At 37.0% G+C, this 16,973-nt stretch overlaps 1 protein-coding gene and 1 pseudogene across 1 annotated transcript; one reads left to right on the top strand and one right to left on the bottom strand.

The window, feature by feature from the left end:
* The first annotated feature begins 7,638 nt into the window (after positions 1-7,638).
* Positions 7,639-12,966, top strand: LOC103417763 (disease resistance protein Roq1). Its single transcript, XM_029109236.2, has 6 exons — positions 7,639-7,848; positions 8,504-9,069; positions 9,267-10,374; positions 10,464-10,745; positions 11,066-12,104; positions 12,205-12,966. Exons 2-5 carry the CDS (start codon positions 8,546-8,548, stop codon positions 11,243-11,245), a joined length of 2,094 nt encoding a protein of 697 aa, XP_028965069.1. The 5' UTR covers positions 7,639-7,848; positions 8,504-8,545; the 3' UTR covers positions 11,246-12,104; positions 12,205-12,966.
* A 666-nt stretch (positions 12,967-13,632) lies between these two features.
* LOC103417764 (L-type lectin-domain containing receptor kinase S.6-like) lies at positions 13,633-16,329 on the bottom strand (annotated as a pseudogene).
* Between the last annotated feature and the right edge of the window lie 644 nt (positions 16,330-16,973).

Raw genomic sequence — 16,973 nt, 5'->3', positions numbered from 1 at the left:
TTTACCTAAGTTGGGGGGGATTACAACCCTAATTTGGTCAAAAGTACGTACCCATACCATGTTGGGGGATTGCTGTCCTATTTTTTTTTTCATCCTCCATGAACGAAGTAAAATTTGGCGCTGACTGATATTGGTTAGTGTTTTTGACATTTCCATGGTGTAGAGACTTTCCTTGTGAGTTAGGTTAAAAATTGACTCTAATATCTAAGAACTTCAGGTATATTGTAACTGAGAGTTAATTTTTACGGTATTTAAGTTTATTCAAGTGTGTTTTTTTTGCTATAATTAATATTTTTTTATATAAAAAAAAACTGACATTTGTGAAATTCGAGACTAAGTTTCGGTCATATATGATAAATTATTGAGCAAATTCTAGGACCGTTTGCTCCAAGAAGCCAAAGAAAGCCGAGTTAGGGTAGTGTTATAATTTGTAAATTCTGGGGGGTAATTTCGGCCTTTTGAAAGTTTCATTCAAATCTTCCCATTGCTTCTTTGCGGAAGCAGTTTTGAGAAGCACCAACTGACCCAAGCTGCCCTCTCACTAACGGTAATTAGGAATTCAACGGGCTCTCTCTTAACAGTAAATTAGAATTAGTACTTCCATATGCCATACACACAGTGTGCGTGAATATTATTTAATTGACCCTAACCCAAATTTATTTTTAATTGATTAAAAAATAGTTATTATTATTATTTTAAAAATATTTAATTAACGTAATAAATAATAGTTTGATTTGACATATGAGATTGAGAATATTTTTTTTAAATTAAAATGTCATTTATGCTTTCAAATTTATATTTTATGTTTAAAATTTAAAATCTCCTTTGAAGATGTTTTTAGATCAATTTCTTTTTTCCCTTTTTTCTTTTTTTTTTTTAATTTTTTTTCCCACAAAATAAATTTTCTAATTTCCTCTTTTTTTTTCTTTTTTTTAATAACAAACGAACGATATTATTCACATTAGAGGGAGGTGGGCTAAGCCTTACACTGGGTTAACTATAATAATGTTACTCAAATTTGCTTTTGACGAGAATTGAATCTAAGACTTCTTACTTATAACTGATACCATTAGGCCGTAATACTAAATGACTTCTAATTTCCTCTTTTGATTTAAAAAAATACAAAGCTCTTTGAGTTCCGCATTTTACTTTGTTTTCACCTTTTTCATTTAGATTTTCCCTCTCATTGCTTTCACTATATCTTCTTAGTTACATATAACTGATACCACTAAATCGTAATACTAAGTGGCTTCTAATTTCCTCTTTTAAATTAAAAAAAAAATACAAAGCTCTTTGAGATCCGGATTTTACTCTGTTTTCACCTTTGTTATTTAGATTTTTCCTCTCATTGTTTTCCCTATATCTTCTAAGTTGTTCTGTTTGAACCCAAAATGGACATTGGGCTTGCGTCGCGACCCAAACCCACGTAAAACCTTAGAGAACTTATTGGGTCTTTAATTTCAGGAGATGTGGACAATAGCTCGCCCCAAGATTTAAATATTAATATGACATGGTAGCTATGGGCGACAAACCTATAAGAATAATCAGACTATGGGGTGTTACAGAGAAGATATTTCAGACGGGAAAGCACTTTTAGGGGCAAACACTTGTCATTTCAAGGGGATCAAGTGAGAATTCACCCTCTACTAGCAGTCTCATCAACCACTTGGCAAGAAAAGGGATGCATCAAGGAGTTAAAAGCTTAATTCATCGAGAAGTAAACTCTATAAAAGCGGCGGTAGGACCAGATAAGAAGGACATTCAAATCAACTCCCATAAAAGGCTCCTAAAAGCTCTATCACTTTCTTTACATTCCTTTTGTAGACAAAGTCATCTTTTCGTTTTAGTTTTAGCTCTGTTGCATTCTTTTTGTGGTATCGATTTCAATTGTTATTGTTTTGAAGCTTTTACCTTTTAAATTGGAGAAGGTGTGCCCGGCAAGGAACTAACAATGCCAGAAGATGTTGAAACGTGCCCGAACCTTTAATATTTATGCATTGTTGTGTTAATTTCTGCCTTTAAATACCTTGCACTTTCATTACAAGTTATTTCCATCATTTACTTACTAGTATTTTAGTTTCCAAAGTTATCATTTAACGTTCTTTACATTTGCTTTACTTTGCTTCGGCTCAATAACTTCAACAAATCAATCTTTTCCTTTGTTCTTAATTCATGTTAAAAGGGCATATTACATTAACCAAAAGTCTATGATCCCAAGGCAAAGAAAAGAACTTTTTGTGAACTTAACCCCTCTATAAACAATCCCTTAATCGAAGAAGTTCAGGTAACTAGGGGTGCAAGTAACCGGTTTATTCATGCCCGAATAACTTTTAGTATGCTGGTTTTAGATAGTAATGGCACACTCAACGTCACACCTCGATCCCGACATACGTCCAGGATCAACACGTGACGACACCAAAAACTCGTACATCTAACATACCCCATCTTCGGGATATGAGCAAAGCACAACTCAGGATTTGAATTGCGTAGTAATTTTTTTGTATACTTTATGGCTCCATCTAACCTCCTCGTTAGATTGCCTACATACCCTATATAGGATCAAGTCATTTGTAGTTCACCATTCACTACACTTGACACTTAACTTCGTACCTTCTAACTAAAAAACATAGCATTCCTCCATCAAACATTGGAACTCGACAAGCATGAATTTCTAAATTCAAGACTACATAACAGCCCACAAGATATTCAAGATTTCCATTCCATTCATCAGATAAATCATTATGTTTTTCACATAAAATCGCAATTCATAGCATGTAACATATCAAAGAATAAAAAAAGCACATTATCCTCCAGTCACATTGATCAACTAATCTATTCATATTAATAAAAATCATATCCAACGTCATTCCACAATCACTCCAATTAATCAATTTCATGAATCAAAGAGGCATGATATTAGCATTTAATTACATTAATCAATCAATAAGATCATGATCACCTCACAAAATTTAATAAAAGAAGTCTATACAATTCCCCACTTAGATTATAAATAACAACATGGTAAATCTAATTTATAAACATGATGCCTACGGTGAGCAATTACTATTCACTCTAATCTAAGGCCGGACTAACCTTATGGAAATAAGCAAGAGTAAGGATTTCAGACCTCTCAACAGAATCCAACTAAAATAAGGCCGCCTATCGAAACATACCAAGTACAACTAATCATCATCACCCCTAGTATGCATATGGTCCCCCATTGCAGATATACCAAGTTGAACCATAGGCATAATTTAAATGTGCAGGCAATGATCACCCATCGTGGATATACCAAGCATGATCACTCCTAGAATGCGTATGGTCTCCCATTGCGGATAAACCAAGCAAAACCATAGGCATAGTCTAACGTGTGGTCCCCCTATCGCGGATATACCAAGCAAGACCACATCCTAACTCTAGGTAGTGATCACCTATTACGGATATACCAATCATGATCACCCATTTCAGATAAACCAAGCAAGACCATAAGCATAGTCTAATTGTGCAAGCGGTGATCATCCATCACAGATATACCAAACATGATCACCCCTGAAATACATATGGTCCCCTATCGCATATATACCAAGCAGGACCTCCAAGTACCACTGCTATCTAGTGCAATTAGTTTAACACACAATCCATCCCTACCTCAATCTCTGTGATTTACGAGGTGGGCACCTGCATTATCAACTTCTCTTGACTAATAACTATCTTGTCATACAAGCATAAAAGTTCTACATAATACTTCTAATAAGATTCTAGGTTCACATCGTCATAAAGATAATCATACACATCATTCATATCATCAATAATTTAAATACACATATGCATGTCACAATAAGGCGTTCCAATCACGTAAACTGAGGTAAGCATTAACTGGAATAGCTCACTAACCAAGATAGGCCCACTAGACTCTACTTAGTATTTAGTAGTACCAATTTTAGAACTTAAGAACGGTTATGAACGTTTTGATCAAAGACAACCCAAGTAATTCAGTCAGGAAGATCCGTCCATCGGATTTCCGATCCTTAACTTCCTGAGAGTCTCATTATTCATCTAGAACAAAATCCTAAAATTTCAAAATGATCCAACGGTCGAATCTCCACCAATTGCTAAAATTAGGTGGCGGCCGATGTTTGGTTTTACAAACTTAGAAATTTAATTCGAGAAGATCTGTATGTGGATTCCCGATCCGTCAGTTCCTAATGTCCTCAAATATTATGTAAAATAACATATTATAGTTTGGTAACGATTTAACGGTTGGATCATCGTTCGCCACAATGGTCAAGTGATCATCCTTAATGAAACTAGGTTCAAATGATAAAATTTCACTAATCGGATGTCAAATATGGAACTAGGGTATCAAATATAGCTTAGAAGGATCAAGTGGTTCCTCAGGCCACACGTCGCCACCACGTGCCGTCGTAAGCGACGGCAGGTCGTCTTGACTTGCTGGAAAATTTACCTAACTCCAAAAATTACCAAATTTTATAAGCATGTAGATCTCAATGAAGGGAGTAATTTTCATACCTAGGCCAAAGTCCAATTCGATCGGGAAGTGGCCTGAAAACGCCTCGATCCGTTGAAAGACACGCAACAAAGGACTTTTAAGGTGTCATTTGAAAGTTCTCTCAAATGTTTTGCATCTAGTCATTTTGAAGTCCTTCTATCTATTTGTTTTTTTGTAGTGCGTTTCTGAAAGGTGTAGCCTAGGTTTCATGGAACTCTAAACACCATCATCCAAATCCAGTGTTTATACTATGTTTGGATGAGAGACCTTAAGAGTCCATGGAACTTAGCCTAGGTTACATGATTCTTACGAATGCTCATTTTCTTTGATGTATGGACCATTTCAACTCAACTCTTACATTGCAGCTTGCATTGAAGACTTCTCAGTTGGCTGAATGGTTTTATCAGATTTGATATTGGTAATTGCTGGGGGTGATATATTTAGCGCAGGGTGCAACTGTGAGATGGGTTGTCTAAATGACAGGGAAAGTCGCAGCATATTCAACAAAGACTCAGTATTGCAAGTGGACTTGTAACCCATCTTTCTAGCTTAGCCTGTCCTAAAGTACGTGAGGAGGCAGAATTGCTACCGTTGCTGCTTTTTCCAGGTCTGATTAATAGAACAGATGTGTGGCCCAAAGCTTTGGAGAAGTGCGGACCTAACAAAAAGATGTGTGAAAAAACCTATATAGAAGTTTCATGGTGGGTGCCATAAATAGTTTCCTCTTAAAGAAAAGGCAAAGAAAGATAACGTGTCCCAGCAAGGTAACTTTCTCATTGTCAGTCTTCCACTTTTTTTTTTTGTGGAAAATACTTTGGAACGAGTATTTGAAAATAAGTGAAGAAATAAGATAAGTAGGTGGCTTTGGCATCACTGAACAAACAAAGAGACATGAATATCTTTTATTAGAAGAAAGTTGGGAACTTACTAAAAAATCTTTGTTTCTTGGAAATTTCCCATTGTCGGTCTTCCACTTGTTTTGTGGAAAATACTTGTCCTTTCAGCTTTTCCTCTTGAACGAGTATTGGAAACTAGAGAGCTCTTGCATGAGGATTTCCTTTGCTTCTTTGAGGGGGATTTACATTGCACGGAAACATTACAGCGGTTGGGCTCAAATTTGTTGCCACCTCACATTGTATATTTTAATTTTGTGGCGTGACAACACGCAATAGGTTGACCACGGCTACTTTGGCATTCTCGTTTCATGTAATTCATTGTTCTTTTTAACATATAACGTTTTCAGTTGACTTTTTATTGGTTTTGTTACTTGATGGCTTGTGTCATGGTGTTGATTAGAAACTAAAATTAAAAACCGAAAATATAAATTTTGAAAGCTCAAGAAACCAGTTTTTAGTTTTCATTTCTTTAAAAACTAAAAATTAGGAGTTGTCAAACAAGTTTTCTTTGAAAATTAAAAACCGAAATAGAGTCTCTTGTGTCAGAGCACCTTTGAGTAATTTATCTGCTTCGTGAAGATTGTAAACCTCGTGAACGAGAAATTTGTCATTGTGACAATAACATAAGCGGTACAGCATGTGTTTTTATAGAAGTGGAAAATTTTATTTTTTAAGTTATTAACTTTTTAGCATATATATTCTACCATTTATATAGTGACACGTGGTGTACCATTTTGTGTACCGATCAGGTAGTCGACAGCCGGCATTCCTCGGTTACGTCAAATCCTTATGAAAATTTTTGTGTGGAAAAAACTTGTCCTTTCACTTTGGAATGAGTATTGGAAATCACAGTCAGTCTTCCTTAGGAGTCCATGTGTTAACGTGTTCCTTTCAGCTTTTTCTCTTCAACGAGTATTGGAAAGTGGACAGCTCCTGCGATTTCCATGTTGCTTGTTTGAGAGATATTTTAACTTTGTGGCGTGACAATACGTAATATGTTGATTACACCGTTGTCTTAACGTTTTCATTTCATGTAATTCATTCTTTCTTTCTCACATATAACATTTTCTGTTGAGACTTGAGAGTTTAATTTGTTTTGTTACTTGATGGCTTGTGTGACGGTGTTGATTAGAAATGTTGGCTGATGGAGCTGCTTGCTAGATCCTTCCAACTTATCTTTGGCTTGATACTGGATGTCAATGTTTGTTTGCTGATGTTCTCACTAAATTAGTTTTTGCTCTTCCTTTTAATCCAAGTTTAATCCTTCTGTGATGAAACATTCAAATCAGTCAAATGAAACCAATATGAGCAGTTTCATGCACTGGACTCGTAGTTTAATTTGATTAAATGGTTTAGCTCATTTTTTTAGTAGTAAGTGTTGTGCGTCAAATATGAAATCAATAAATTAATACGAAAAAAAATGACAAAACAAACAATTCAAAGTAACACAAAGATTTATATTGATTTGGCATAAGCCTACCTTCAGTGCAAAAATGGTCAGGAAATTTCACTAATAATTAGTGAAAATTACAAATAGAGTTTTAACTCTCAAACCCCATATCCCAAATACACCTAATGGTTCTCTCAAATAAAGAATAAATGGAGAAGATGAAAATACTTCTCTCCAAAAAACCATAAAATGTAGCATCAATATCTTGAATGTATAATTGCCCAAAACCTTTCTTTTTCTCTTTGCTAATTGGAACCAAAAGAAAAGCATCCAATGCCTTATAATGCTGCTCCTTTTTTGTTTTTTTTACCCTGCCTCTCTCTGTTTTTAGGAACCGAAAGGCATAGGTTGCCTATCTCTTTCTTTTTGGTCATGGGAACCAAAAGAAAAGCATCCAATGCCTTCTAATATTGGCTGCTTTCTGCCTTTAACTTAGTTGTCACATGGCTTTCACATGGGGCTATTAAAACAGCCAATCAATTGGCTTGAGCCAAAATAAACAGCCCAATCGGAATGAGCCACTAAATCCAACAGTAAGCATCGGTTGAAGTGATCAAACAGAGATCGTTTAACCATTTCTTAGCTTCTCTGTTTTTTTTATTTTCGGACCATTAGTAATTGTTTGGAATTTTAACAGTATTCGAGAGTATGAGATACTCTAAATATTTTAACCGTTAAATAATTTACCATAAATCACCTTAAAATTTTGGTTCTTTTACTCCTCTTTAGGTAAACAGTCATACTAATCAAAGAAATAAGTCATCATCTGACCTACACTGAACCGTGTGGTCCTCACCACCTCCACTACCAGTATAAGCACTCAATTGTCCATCTCCCTCCCATTTATTTCCTTTCCTACCTCTGTGAATTTCCTCTATTCCTACAACTTTGTTGTGAGAATTTTCAGTGCGATTTTTCTGCTTCTTTCCTTGCCATTTGTCACTTTTCTCTGCCTGTGCAAGCTTGTGTTGATCCTGTATTTTGTTTTTCTGGTAATTCTCTGAGTCCTTAATCTCTTTTGCTTAATATACAATTTCAATTACGAAAACAAGATTTAAACTTTCTATTTTCTTTTTAACTGCTCATTTTTGTTTCACTTGTTCATTTGTTTGCCGAACCCATTTTCTCACTAAATTAGTGATTATTTTTCCCATTTAATTGAAGTTTATCTTTTTACTTATGCGATGAACATTCAAATCAGTCAAATGAAACCAATATGATGCAATGAACTTGTAGTTTAGATTGATTAAATGGTTTTGCTCTTTTTTTAGTACTTTTCCTTGACCAAAGCGATCAAACAAAGATAGTTTAACCGTTGGTTAGTGTGATCAAAACTTGAAAGTGAAATTAATCAAAACCAGTTCCTCTCTTAATTTCACTTTATACAAAAGAGAGAGTGAGTGAGTATTGCTAATTGTTCAATAGTTTCTAACTATAGCTTCTCCATTTTTTTTTTGGGGACCATTACCAATTGTTTGGAATTTTTAGAGTACTCGAGAGTATGAGATTTACAGTAATATCACTTAATTTTTAGAGTTCTCGAGAGTATGGATTTTTTAGAGCGAGTATTGCTAATTGTTTAATATCACTTCATTTTTTTTTAAATTTTAAAACATTGATCTTCTATCGTTATGCTTGTTCATTCAGTTATTGTTTGCAGTACCCGATTTACAGCAACTGTGTTTTCCGATGGCATTGACTTTGAACACCCAAAGAGCCCCTGCATCTTTTTATTCAAGTGAATCAGCTCCTCGATGGAAGTATGATGTGTTTTTGAGTTTCAGGGGTGTAGACACCCGCAAGGGTTTTGTATCCCATCTATACCATGAATTGTGCAAGTGCCATGGATTTACAACTTTCTTTGACGATCGAGAGCTTGAAGAAGGAACAAATATTCCTCTTGAGCTCCCATGTGCGATCAAAGAATCGCATATAGCAATTGTTGTTCTCTCACCAAACTATGCTTCTTCCAAATGGTGCTTAGACGAACTCACAACTATTCTTCAATGCATGGAAGGCAGGAACTCAGTTCTGCCGGTCTTTTATGAGATAGATCCATCTGACGTTGGAAACCAACGGGGATGTTTTGCCAAAGCCTTCGCGGATCATGAAGAAAAGTTCATCACTACTGAAGACAAAAAGAAGGTGATCCAGTGGAGAGCTGATTTGAAAAATATATCCAAATTTTCTGGGTGGCATTTGAAGAATTTTAAGTAAGCATGCACGGACAATTAATTTCCCATATTATTATTATTATTTTTTTTTTTTGGTAAAGTTGGACTTCATTAACAACAAGGAGTAAAACAGAGGAGCCACAAATGCAAAAGCTCCACTCCCAGCAGGGAGATGAAAAGTACGAATGTTTTGTTTATCTTCCATTGATTGCTTATTTTACTTTTCTTCCTTGTAGATCTGAAAGAGAGCTTATCGAAAAAATCGTCAATAGTGTCTGGCGGAAAGTGCAAGCTACATTCATGCCATCAGATTCCTCATGGAAGTTAGTTGGAACTGATTATTCACTCGAGCAACTAAGTTTGCTATTAGCTCATGATGCCAATGATGTTCGCTTTATTGGGATAACGGGGATGGGTGGCATAGGCAAGACAACCCTTGCTAAGCTAGTTTATGATAAAATCTGCCATCATTTTGAAGTTCATTTTTTTCTTGCCAATGTTAGAGAGGCTTGTGCAAAAAATGGTATAGTTGATCTTGCAAAAAGACTTATTTCCCCGCTCTTGAAGGAAAGGACCGAAGAAATTTGGGATGAAGAGCGCGCAAGTGTTCTCACTGAGAAGTTCTTACACAATAAAAAGGTTCTTCTTGTACTTGATGACGTGGATGAATTAAAGCAACTCCAAGTGTTGGCTGGAAATCAAGGTTGGTTTGGTATGGGGAGTAGAATTATCGTTACAACTAGGAATCAGCGTCTGCTAGTCCAACATGATATTGCAACATCATATAAGGTGGAGGGGTTGAATGATGCTGAAGCACTTAAGCTCTTTAGCCTGCATGCCTTTAAAAAAGACCAACCCGAGGAAGTTTTTTGGGAACTATCTAAGTATTTCATTAATCATGCTGGAGGCCTTCCATTAGCTCTTGAAACTTTGGGGTCGGCTTTGTTTAAGAGAGGGCTAGATGCTTGGCATAGTGTACGGGATAATCTATCACAAATTCCTAATCCAGCTATTTTTGATAAACTTAAAATAAGTTATGATGGACTAGAAGAGTGGGAGAAGAGCATTTTTCTCGATGTTGCATGTTTCTACAAAGGGTATTACAGGAAGCAAGTAATTGAAATTCTAGATAGTTCTAATTCTTTTGGAATCTCTAGCCATATTGTGATAGATGTACTAATTGAGAGATCTTTCCTCTATCAAGATCACCAAAAATGCATACGGATGCATGATTTGATAGAAGAAATGGCATTGACAATTATTGGCCACAAGTCTAAAGAGCCTGGTCTACGCAGTAGGTTGTGGCTCTATGATGACATTTCTCATGTATTCAGGACCAATACGGTAAGAAGTTAAATACCAAGTTTGAAAGAACTTTTGACACTATTATACTTGAATGTGAAATTAATTTGTCCTTTTTCCTTAATTGTCAGGATTTGAGTGCAATTGAAGTCATATCATTAACCTTGCCTAGATCAGAAGTGGTCGAGTGGAATTGGGAAGCCTTCTCTAAGATGGATAGACTGAGGATTTTGAGAGTCGATAATTTGAATTCGATCTTTTCTTCAGGCCCTAAATTTCTTCCGTGTTCATTGAGATATATATGGTGGTTTCAATATCCTTCTAATTTTCTTCCAACCAACTTTCACATGCGCCACCTTACTGAACTTCACATGTATGGAAGCAGTCTTGTTCGGTTATGGGAGGGAAAAGTGGTAAGAGTAGTATTTTTACCATTAAAAAAAATTAAGTGATGAGAGTAGTTTTGAATAAAAGGATACCACTTGGGTAGTGACTAATCAGTACTCACTTTTTGGACAAGTATATTTTATTATTTTCAAAAATAATGGACATGCTATTTAATTTTTCTTTGGCTTTAAAAATAAAGAACACGAACCAAAACAAAAATGAGCATATAGAGTACTCACTAGTGAGTACTTAATTATTATTCATCCTTGAATAAATGCTATTTAATATACAAAATTATCATTTATTTATTTATTTATATGATCTGAATCTTATCGATGTTGTACAGGACTTGCCCAACTTAAGATGGATCGATCTTAGCAACTCAGGTAAATTGAAGAGTACCCCGGATTTCAGTGGTGTTCCAAATCTTGTGAAGTTGAATCTTCGAGGTTGTTTCAATTTAGTTGAGATACACCCGTCTATTGCACATCTTAAAAAACTTGAACTTTTGAATTTTGAATTTTGAATGCTGCTCAAAACTTGAGAGCCTCCCAAGTGTGCTTAAAATGGATTCTCTGGAACCTTTAAGTCTTAGCAACTCAGATGTGAAAAAGATTCCAGAATTTGGGGAGCAGATGAAGAATGTGTCCTCGATTGACTTAAGTGCGACTCCGATAGAGAAAATAGCTTCATCAATTGGACATTTGGTTGGCCTTCAGGAGTTGTGTCTAGTTGGTTGCTCATATCTCTTGAAGCTTCCAACGACTATTTGTAATTTGAAGTCTCTTAGAAGACTCCGAATGCAAGGATGCTCAAAAATTGACAAACTCCCAAGAGACATGGATAACTTATGTAACGGATCGGATGCTAAAGCAAGGGAGGGGTGGGGCCTTCTCCGCTTACTAGGACTTGGAAAGAGTCGTCCTGATCCTCCTTGTTTGGATTTGGTGTTGTCTTCTCTAAATAGTTTATGCTCTTTGACAGAGTTAACAGAGTTATCTCTAAAAGATTGTAAACTCCGTGAAGGAGATATCCCCGATGATATTGGCTGCTTGTCCTTTCTCGAAAGATTGGATCTTAGTGGAAATAATTTCGTCAGTCTACCTGAAAGCATTAGACGCCTTTCTAAGCTTTCGTATCTTGATCTGGAGAGGTGCAAAAGCCTTCAAAAATTGCCACCTCTTCCATCTAATAGCAAATTACATGTAGATGTAGACAATTGTACTTCCTTGCGAAGTTTGTCAGATCCATCCAAGTTGAATAGCAGATTCGCCAATTTGTATGATTTTAATTTCACTTGCCTGAATTGCATTGCATTGGTTCCAAATGAAGGCTGGATTAATACAATACTCTCAAGGATTCTAAAATTTGCCACTGATCAAGAGGTACTCTCCCCCCCCTCCTCTCTAAATAATTGATCTTCTATCTCTCCCTCTCTCTCTCTCTCTCTCTCTCTCTAAATAATTGATATTTCTTCTACTACAGGGAATCTCAAATTTTATGAGAGGTATGTTATGCCCTGGAAGTGAAATTCCAAAGTGGTTCAGTATTCAGAGTGTGGGACATTCAGTAAATGTGGAGCTTCCTCCACCATCATGTACCAACTGGCTGGGGATTGCCTTTTGTGTTCTTTTTCAAGATCTTACGCCAAACTGGGTCATTCTAGCTGGTCTTCATCTCTATGATTATTTCGAAATTCGGTGTTTTTCTTATATGGATGGCCCTAGGATTTGGACCAAAAAAATAAGGTCTCTAGAGTCAGAACACCTTTGGGTATTCTATTTGCTTCGTCGAGATTGTTGTCAAGATGAGTTTTTATTCGAAACCTACTTTGATGGTGTTAGTAGGGAAGGAGAAAAAGTATACTGGATTCGTGTGAAGAAGTGTGGGGCTCGTTTGCTATACAAGCAAGATTTGGAAGAACTCAACCAAACACAAAATCCTGAAACGAACACGTGAATATTGTGACAAGGCAGCTCCAAGTGGATTTGGAAGTGTGAGCTTCAACGACACAAAACAAATCCGCAAAAGGCATTGTTTGTCACCATCTTATAATAAATGTAGGTAAGTCACCGTCGGTTTATCTCATCAACTTAATTGTTTTTAAAAATATTTTAGTCAATTGACTCAAATCTCACAAGCTATATATATCAAGATGACCATATTTATTGAAAGGCGAGTGGATAAGAATGTTGATGAATAAACACTTTTGCTGATTGCATTAAGAAGAGAGAACTGTTATTAGCATTTCAAATATCTCATTTTATACTCTTCACAAGTGTATTTTTTTTAATTATAGAAAGTTTAGAATGTAAAATGAGATTTTTAGAGTGTCAACAATAATTCCTTAAGAAGATTGATATAGAATTTGATATTGAGCTTGTAATGTGGACCATCGGATCATTGTCCATGTGTACCATTAGTTTTATAGTTGTCTTATTTGAAGAAGCCATGGCTCATACCATGTGTAAGCATCTCATAGGATGACTTATTTGGATAGTTAGGATTATATCTTGTTGACTGGTGACAGGCCACCCTCATTGTGTGAATGAAAAAAGTGTCATTTCATCTGAAATTCTCTCTGCAATTCTGCTCTTGCCAGAAAATCCAAAATCCAAAACCCAAAAATCCAATTCCAAATTCTTCTTCCTTACAAAATCTAAAATATTATAATCCAGAAATCTAACACTAACAAAGAGTTTTTCATTTTTTAATTTCATTTCAGTTCACTGTAAAACCAGTCCCCATCATAAGCTTGGGAGGAATTGGAGGAGCTGGACTTGAAGTACGAGGAGTACTATCCTAGCGCCGTGGAGTTGGCCTCTATGTTTCTTCCTTGTGATTTATCTTGCTTGATGTCATTGCTAATCTTGAGGTTCATTTTCTGAAAACACCTTTAATGTTAACATCAGGGACTTATATTTCAAATTTTTATAGAAAGGAAGAATTGACTTGTTTCAGTTTGTTTTTGTAACTAATGGAAACTGGTGGTGCGGTCCAGAAACAGCATTACCTTTTCTGTTCAGTTTCCAAAGGGTCCTTCCGCAAAAACCAGACAAACCCGTAAATCAGTATATTGTACATCATCAAGTTCGAGACTTGGCCAAACACCACAGCAAAATGTGATTTCTTCAGTCATCAGGAAAAACGGGGCGAAGGCTTACCCTTGGTTTTCTTGGTGGCAGCAGAGGAAGAGGGGTTTTGCCTTTAAGAATCCTTGCAGCTTCCTTCACCGTTGCCCTCTTCACATGGTTTGGGTGCACAAAAGCAAGTACAGTCATTAGCATCCTCTCCATTTCTTCCATATCAAACTTCCCCATATACCTCAGATCAGCAACTTCAATCAGTTTTCCATTTTCCCACATGCTCCAAACCCAATCAGCAACCACTGTTCCATCATCCTCCACCGGCTTTCTTCCCGTTGCCACCTCTAACACCACCACACCAAAGTTGTAAACATCAGTTTTAACTGTTGGAACACCTGAATAAACGTCTTCTGGAGCAAGATATCCCATTGTTCCAGCTGGTATAGTTGCTTCTCTTGCAATGATGGAACTGTGATCAATACACTTCTGCTAGACCAAAATCCCCTAGTTTGGAGTTAAAATCTGCATTGAGCATTATGTTGCAAGTTTTAACATCTCTGAATTATTTGCCTCTCACACTCCTCGTGAAGATATGCAAGAGCAGAAGCGACTGCGAGAACTATATCAAGTCTTTGCTTCCAGGATAGGACAACTGCTGAATTGAAGCTTTTGTGGAGAACTTTGTTGAGACTTCCGTTGGGCAATGTATTCGTACACCAGGACTAACGCATTACCCTCACAACACCACCCATGAAGCTGAATCAAATTCTTCTGCCGCAAACAACCCACCATAGTTGCAAACTCCGTGGTGAAAGGATTACGCAGACTACCGATCCCATCAGCCCTCTCAAACCTTTTCACTGCCACTTCTCCCTCAGAGGGCAAAGACCCTTTACAAACCTTAGCTGATGCGACCCTTCTCTTCTTCACACACACAAAACAAATGACAAAAACAAACGTGAGTATGGAGACAACATATGTAGCTAAACCTCCCAACCCAAGAGCCATCTCCACTGTCTTTGTTTTCCTTTCATGGCAGCGATTTTCAGGGCTGCTTTTGGTACTTGAATCTTCTGGTGACGAGCACATGAAGCAGTCCCCTTCCTCAAAGGTATCTGTAAGAATCCCAGGTGGAAGAGACCTGAAAGTCTTGAATCTCCACCTATCAACAATATGAATTGAAGAGCCCTGCCCATTCGAGGCAGAGAAACCGACACCCATGAACTGGTTGAAGAGGTCAATCGGAGCATTAAGCAGAGACGTTGGAGGCCTAGTTCAAGAGTATCCAACCCAAACCCGAATCAGCTTGACAGCATCTCTGTACTCAATCCAAGGAGTAATCTCCCTCCCACTTGTCAAATCAAATCCTCTTGACACAACATCAACACAGTCAACAGACACAACCGTGTTCACATAAATACCAATGTGGTTACCATTGGTGTCACCAACCATAGGATCAAACCTAGGATCGAATTCCATGGCGAAGAACTATTCTTTTGACACTGAGGATGGCTCCAGAAGTCCCATATACTCCACCTCTGGATGATCCCAGAGAATCAACATCGGGGGTGATCACAAACGCAATGCCATCTCCAGAAGAACACAATTGGGAACTTGGAGTGATTGAGAAAGAGAATCGGCACAAGAAAGAGGCAGTGGCGTTGGTTTTCAAGTCAAGAAACCGAATTGGGTAGGCGTAAAATGCTCTTCCAACGCCAGAAGAAGCAGAAGGGAAAGAGGAGGGGCATGTGGTGAGTTCTTTAGTGAGACTAATGGCGTTGTTGGTGATGGAAGCGTCGCCTAAGAGGGTGAGGTTATTGTTCGTCGCAGGCAAGAACGGGACAGAAAGCGAAGGGAAACTGAGGTTGGAGACGAAAAAGAAAAGGACACAGAAGAGAAATGGACGAGATGAATGCATTGCTGTAAACCCAAATGCAGAAACTTTCCGGGAAAATTGTAGAGAAGCAGTGATAGAGTAGTACCAGGATTTTCTTCCCATCTGGATTTCTGCGGATGCTTCTGCCAATCTTGATACTTGAAAGCTTCAACCAGTCGAATAAATGAGAGAGAGGGACTGGGAGACGGAGCGACTTGATAGGGAAAATTGCCCCATTTGACTGATCGACTGAAACCCAATTTTAGGTCCCAAGTAAAAAGTTAGCTATGTCGCACAAGAACTGGGCCTGCTTGTTTGGGTGATGGGCAGAACTTGGATGGAGTATTTTGGACCCGTTTGTAACACAGGATTAGGAGGGATTGCCTTGGATAAGACTTTTATCCAGTTTGGTAAGGGAACTGAAGCAGGGCACATGATTCAAAAGGACTATAAAAGGTTACCTCTTGCACAGAAACTTATGTTTTGATTACTGAAATATCTAGAATTGTGTATTGTCTTTGTCCCGTACGATTGTTTTTCTTTTCTACGGTTGTAAGGTGGTACATGGGTCACTAAGGTTTTCAGGTCTCTTCTTGAACTAAGAGATAATGAGTCATATGTTCAATTCATTTTCAATTCACATATTCCGTTATTTCATTGTCTTCACCAATCAAAGTATAATAGATTCTATCTCAAATAACACTATCTGAGGCGCATGGTGGCTCCTTTTGTAATTGTACAATGTCCGATTAATTTATAATTCGTAGAGCCTCCGTGGAAATAGCTCAATTAATTTAGTGACATAATTAATTGCTAAAATCCTGAAGACATTGGATTGTAGTGAGTAATTCAGCTTTTGGTTTTGAAATCCTGCTATTTGTGCCAAGTTGCATTACTGTTTCTTGTCTATAAATTTACCCAAATTTTTAGTAAGTTTCCGGAATGCGCTTCAAAAAAAGGGAAGAAAATTATTGAGCTGGCCAATTTCACCTCATCCTTTATTTGTTTTTTTTTTTTAATTTTCAAATACTTTTTCTCCAAAATGGCTAAATAAGGTGGTAAAGATTATCACCACTTGAAGATAGTGTCGTACCCGTGGCTGCTCATTACAATACTTTAGACAAAGGGGTTTAGACAATAGAATCAGTTCTGCCATTAATAAAAGGGCACTGCAAATCAGAAAAATCAGTTATGTTCGATCTTAACGAAAAATTCAAGCTCCGGTTGATCCAACCCTGCCGATATCACATACATAACAATTGAATTCTATTGATCATCAGAAATTAGATTTC

The sequence above is a fragment of the Malus domestica genome, chromosome 10 (assembly GCF_042453785.1).
Source record: "Malus domestica chromosome 10, GDT2T_hap1".
In the NCBI taxonomy this organism is placed as follows: domain Eukaryota; kingdom Viridiplantae; phylum Streptophyta; class Magnoliopsida; order Rosales; family Rosaceae; genus Malus; species Malus domestica.
This window is presented reverse-complemented; position numbering and strand designations above follow the sequence as displayed.

Excerpts from the sequence above, each read along its gene's own strand:
- LOC103417763 (XM_029109236.2), top strand. The coding sequence starts at position 8,546 with ATGGCATTGACTTTGAACACCCAAAGAGCCCCTGCATCTTTTTATTCA. Across the intron at positions 10,375-10,463 it reads ATGTATTCAGGACCAATACG|GATTTGAGTGCAATTGAAGT; the intron begins GTAAGAAGTTAA and ends CTTAATTGTCAG. Across the intron at positions 10,746-11,065 it reads GGTTATGGGAGGGAAAAGTG|GACTTGCCCAACTTAAGATG; the intron begins GTAAGAGTAGTA and ends GATGTTGTACAG.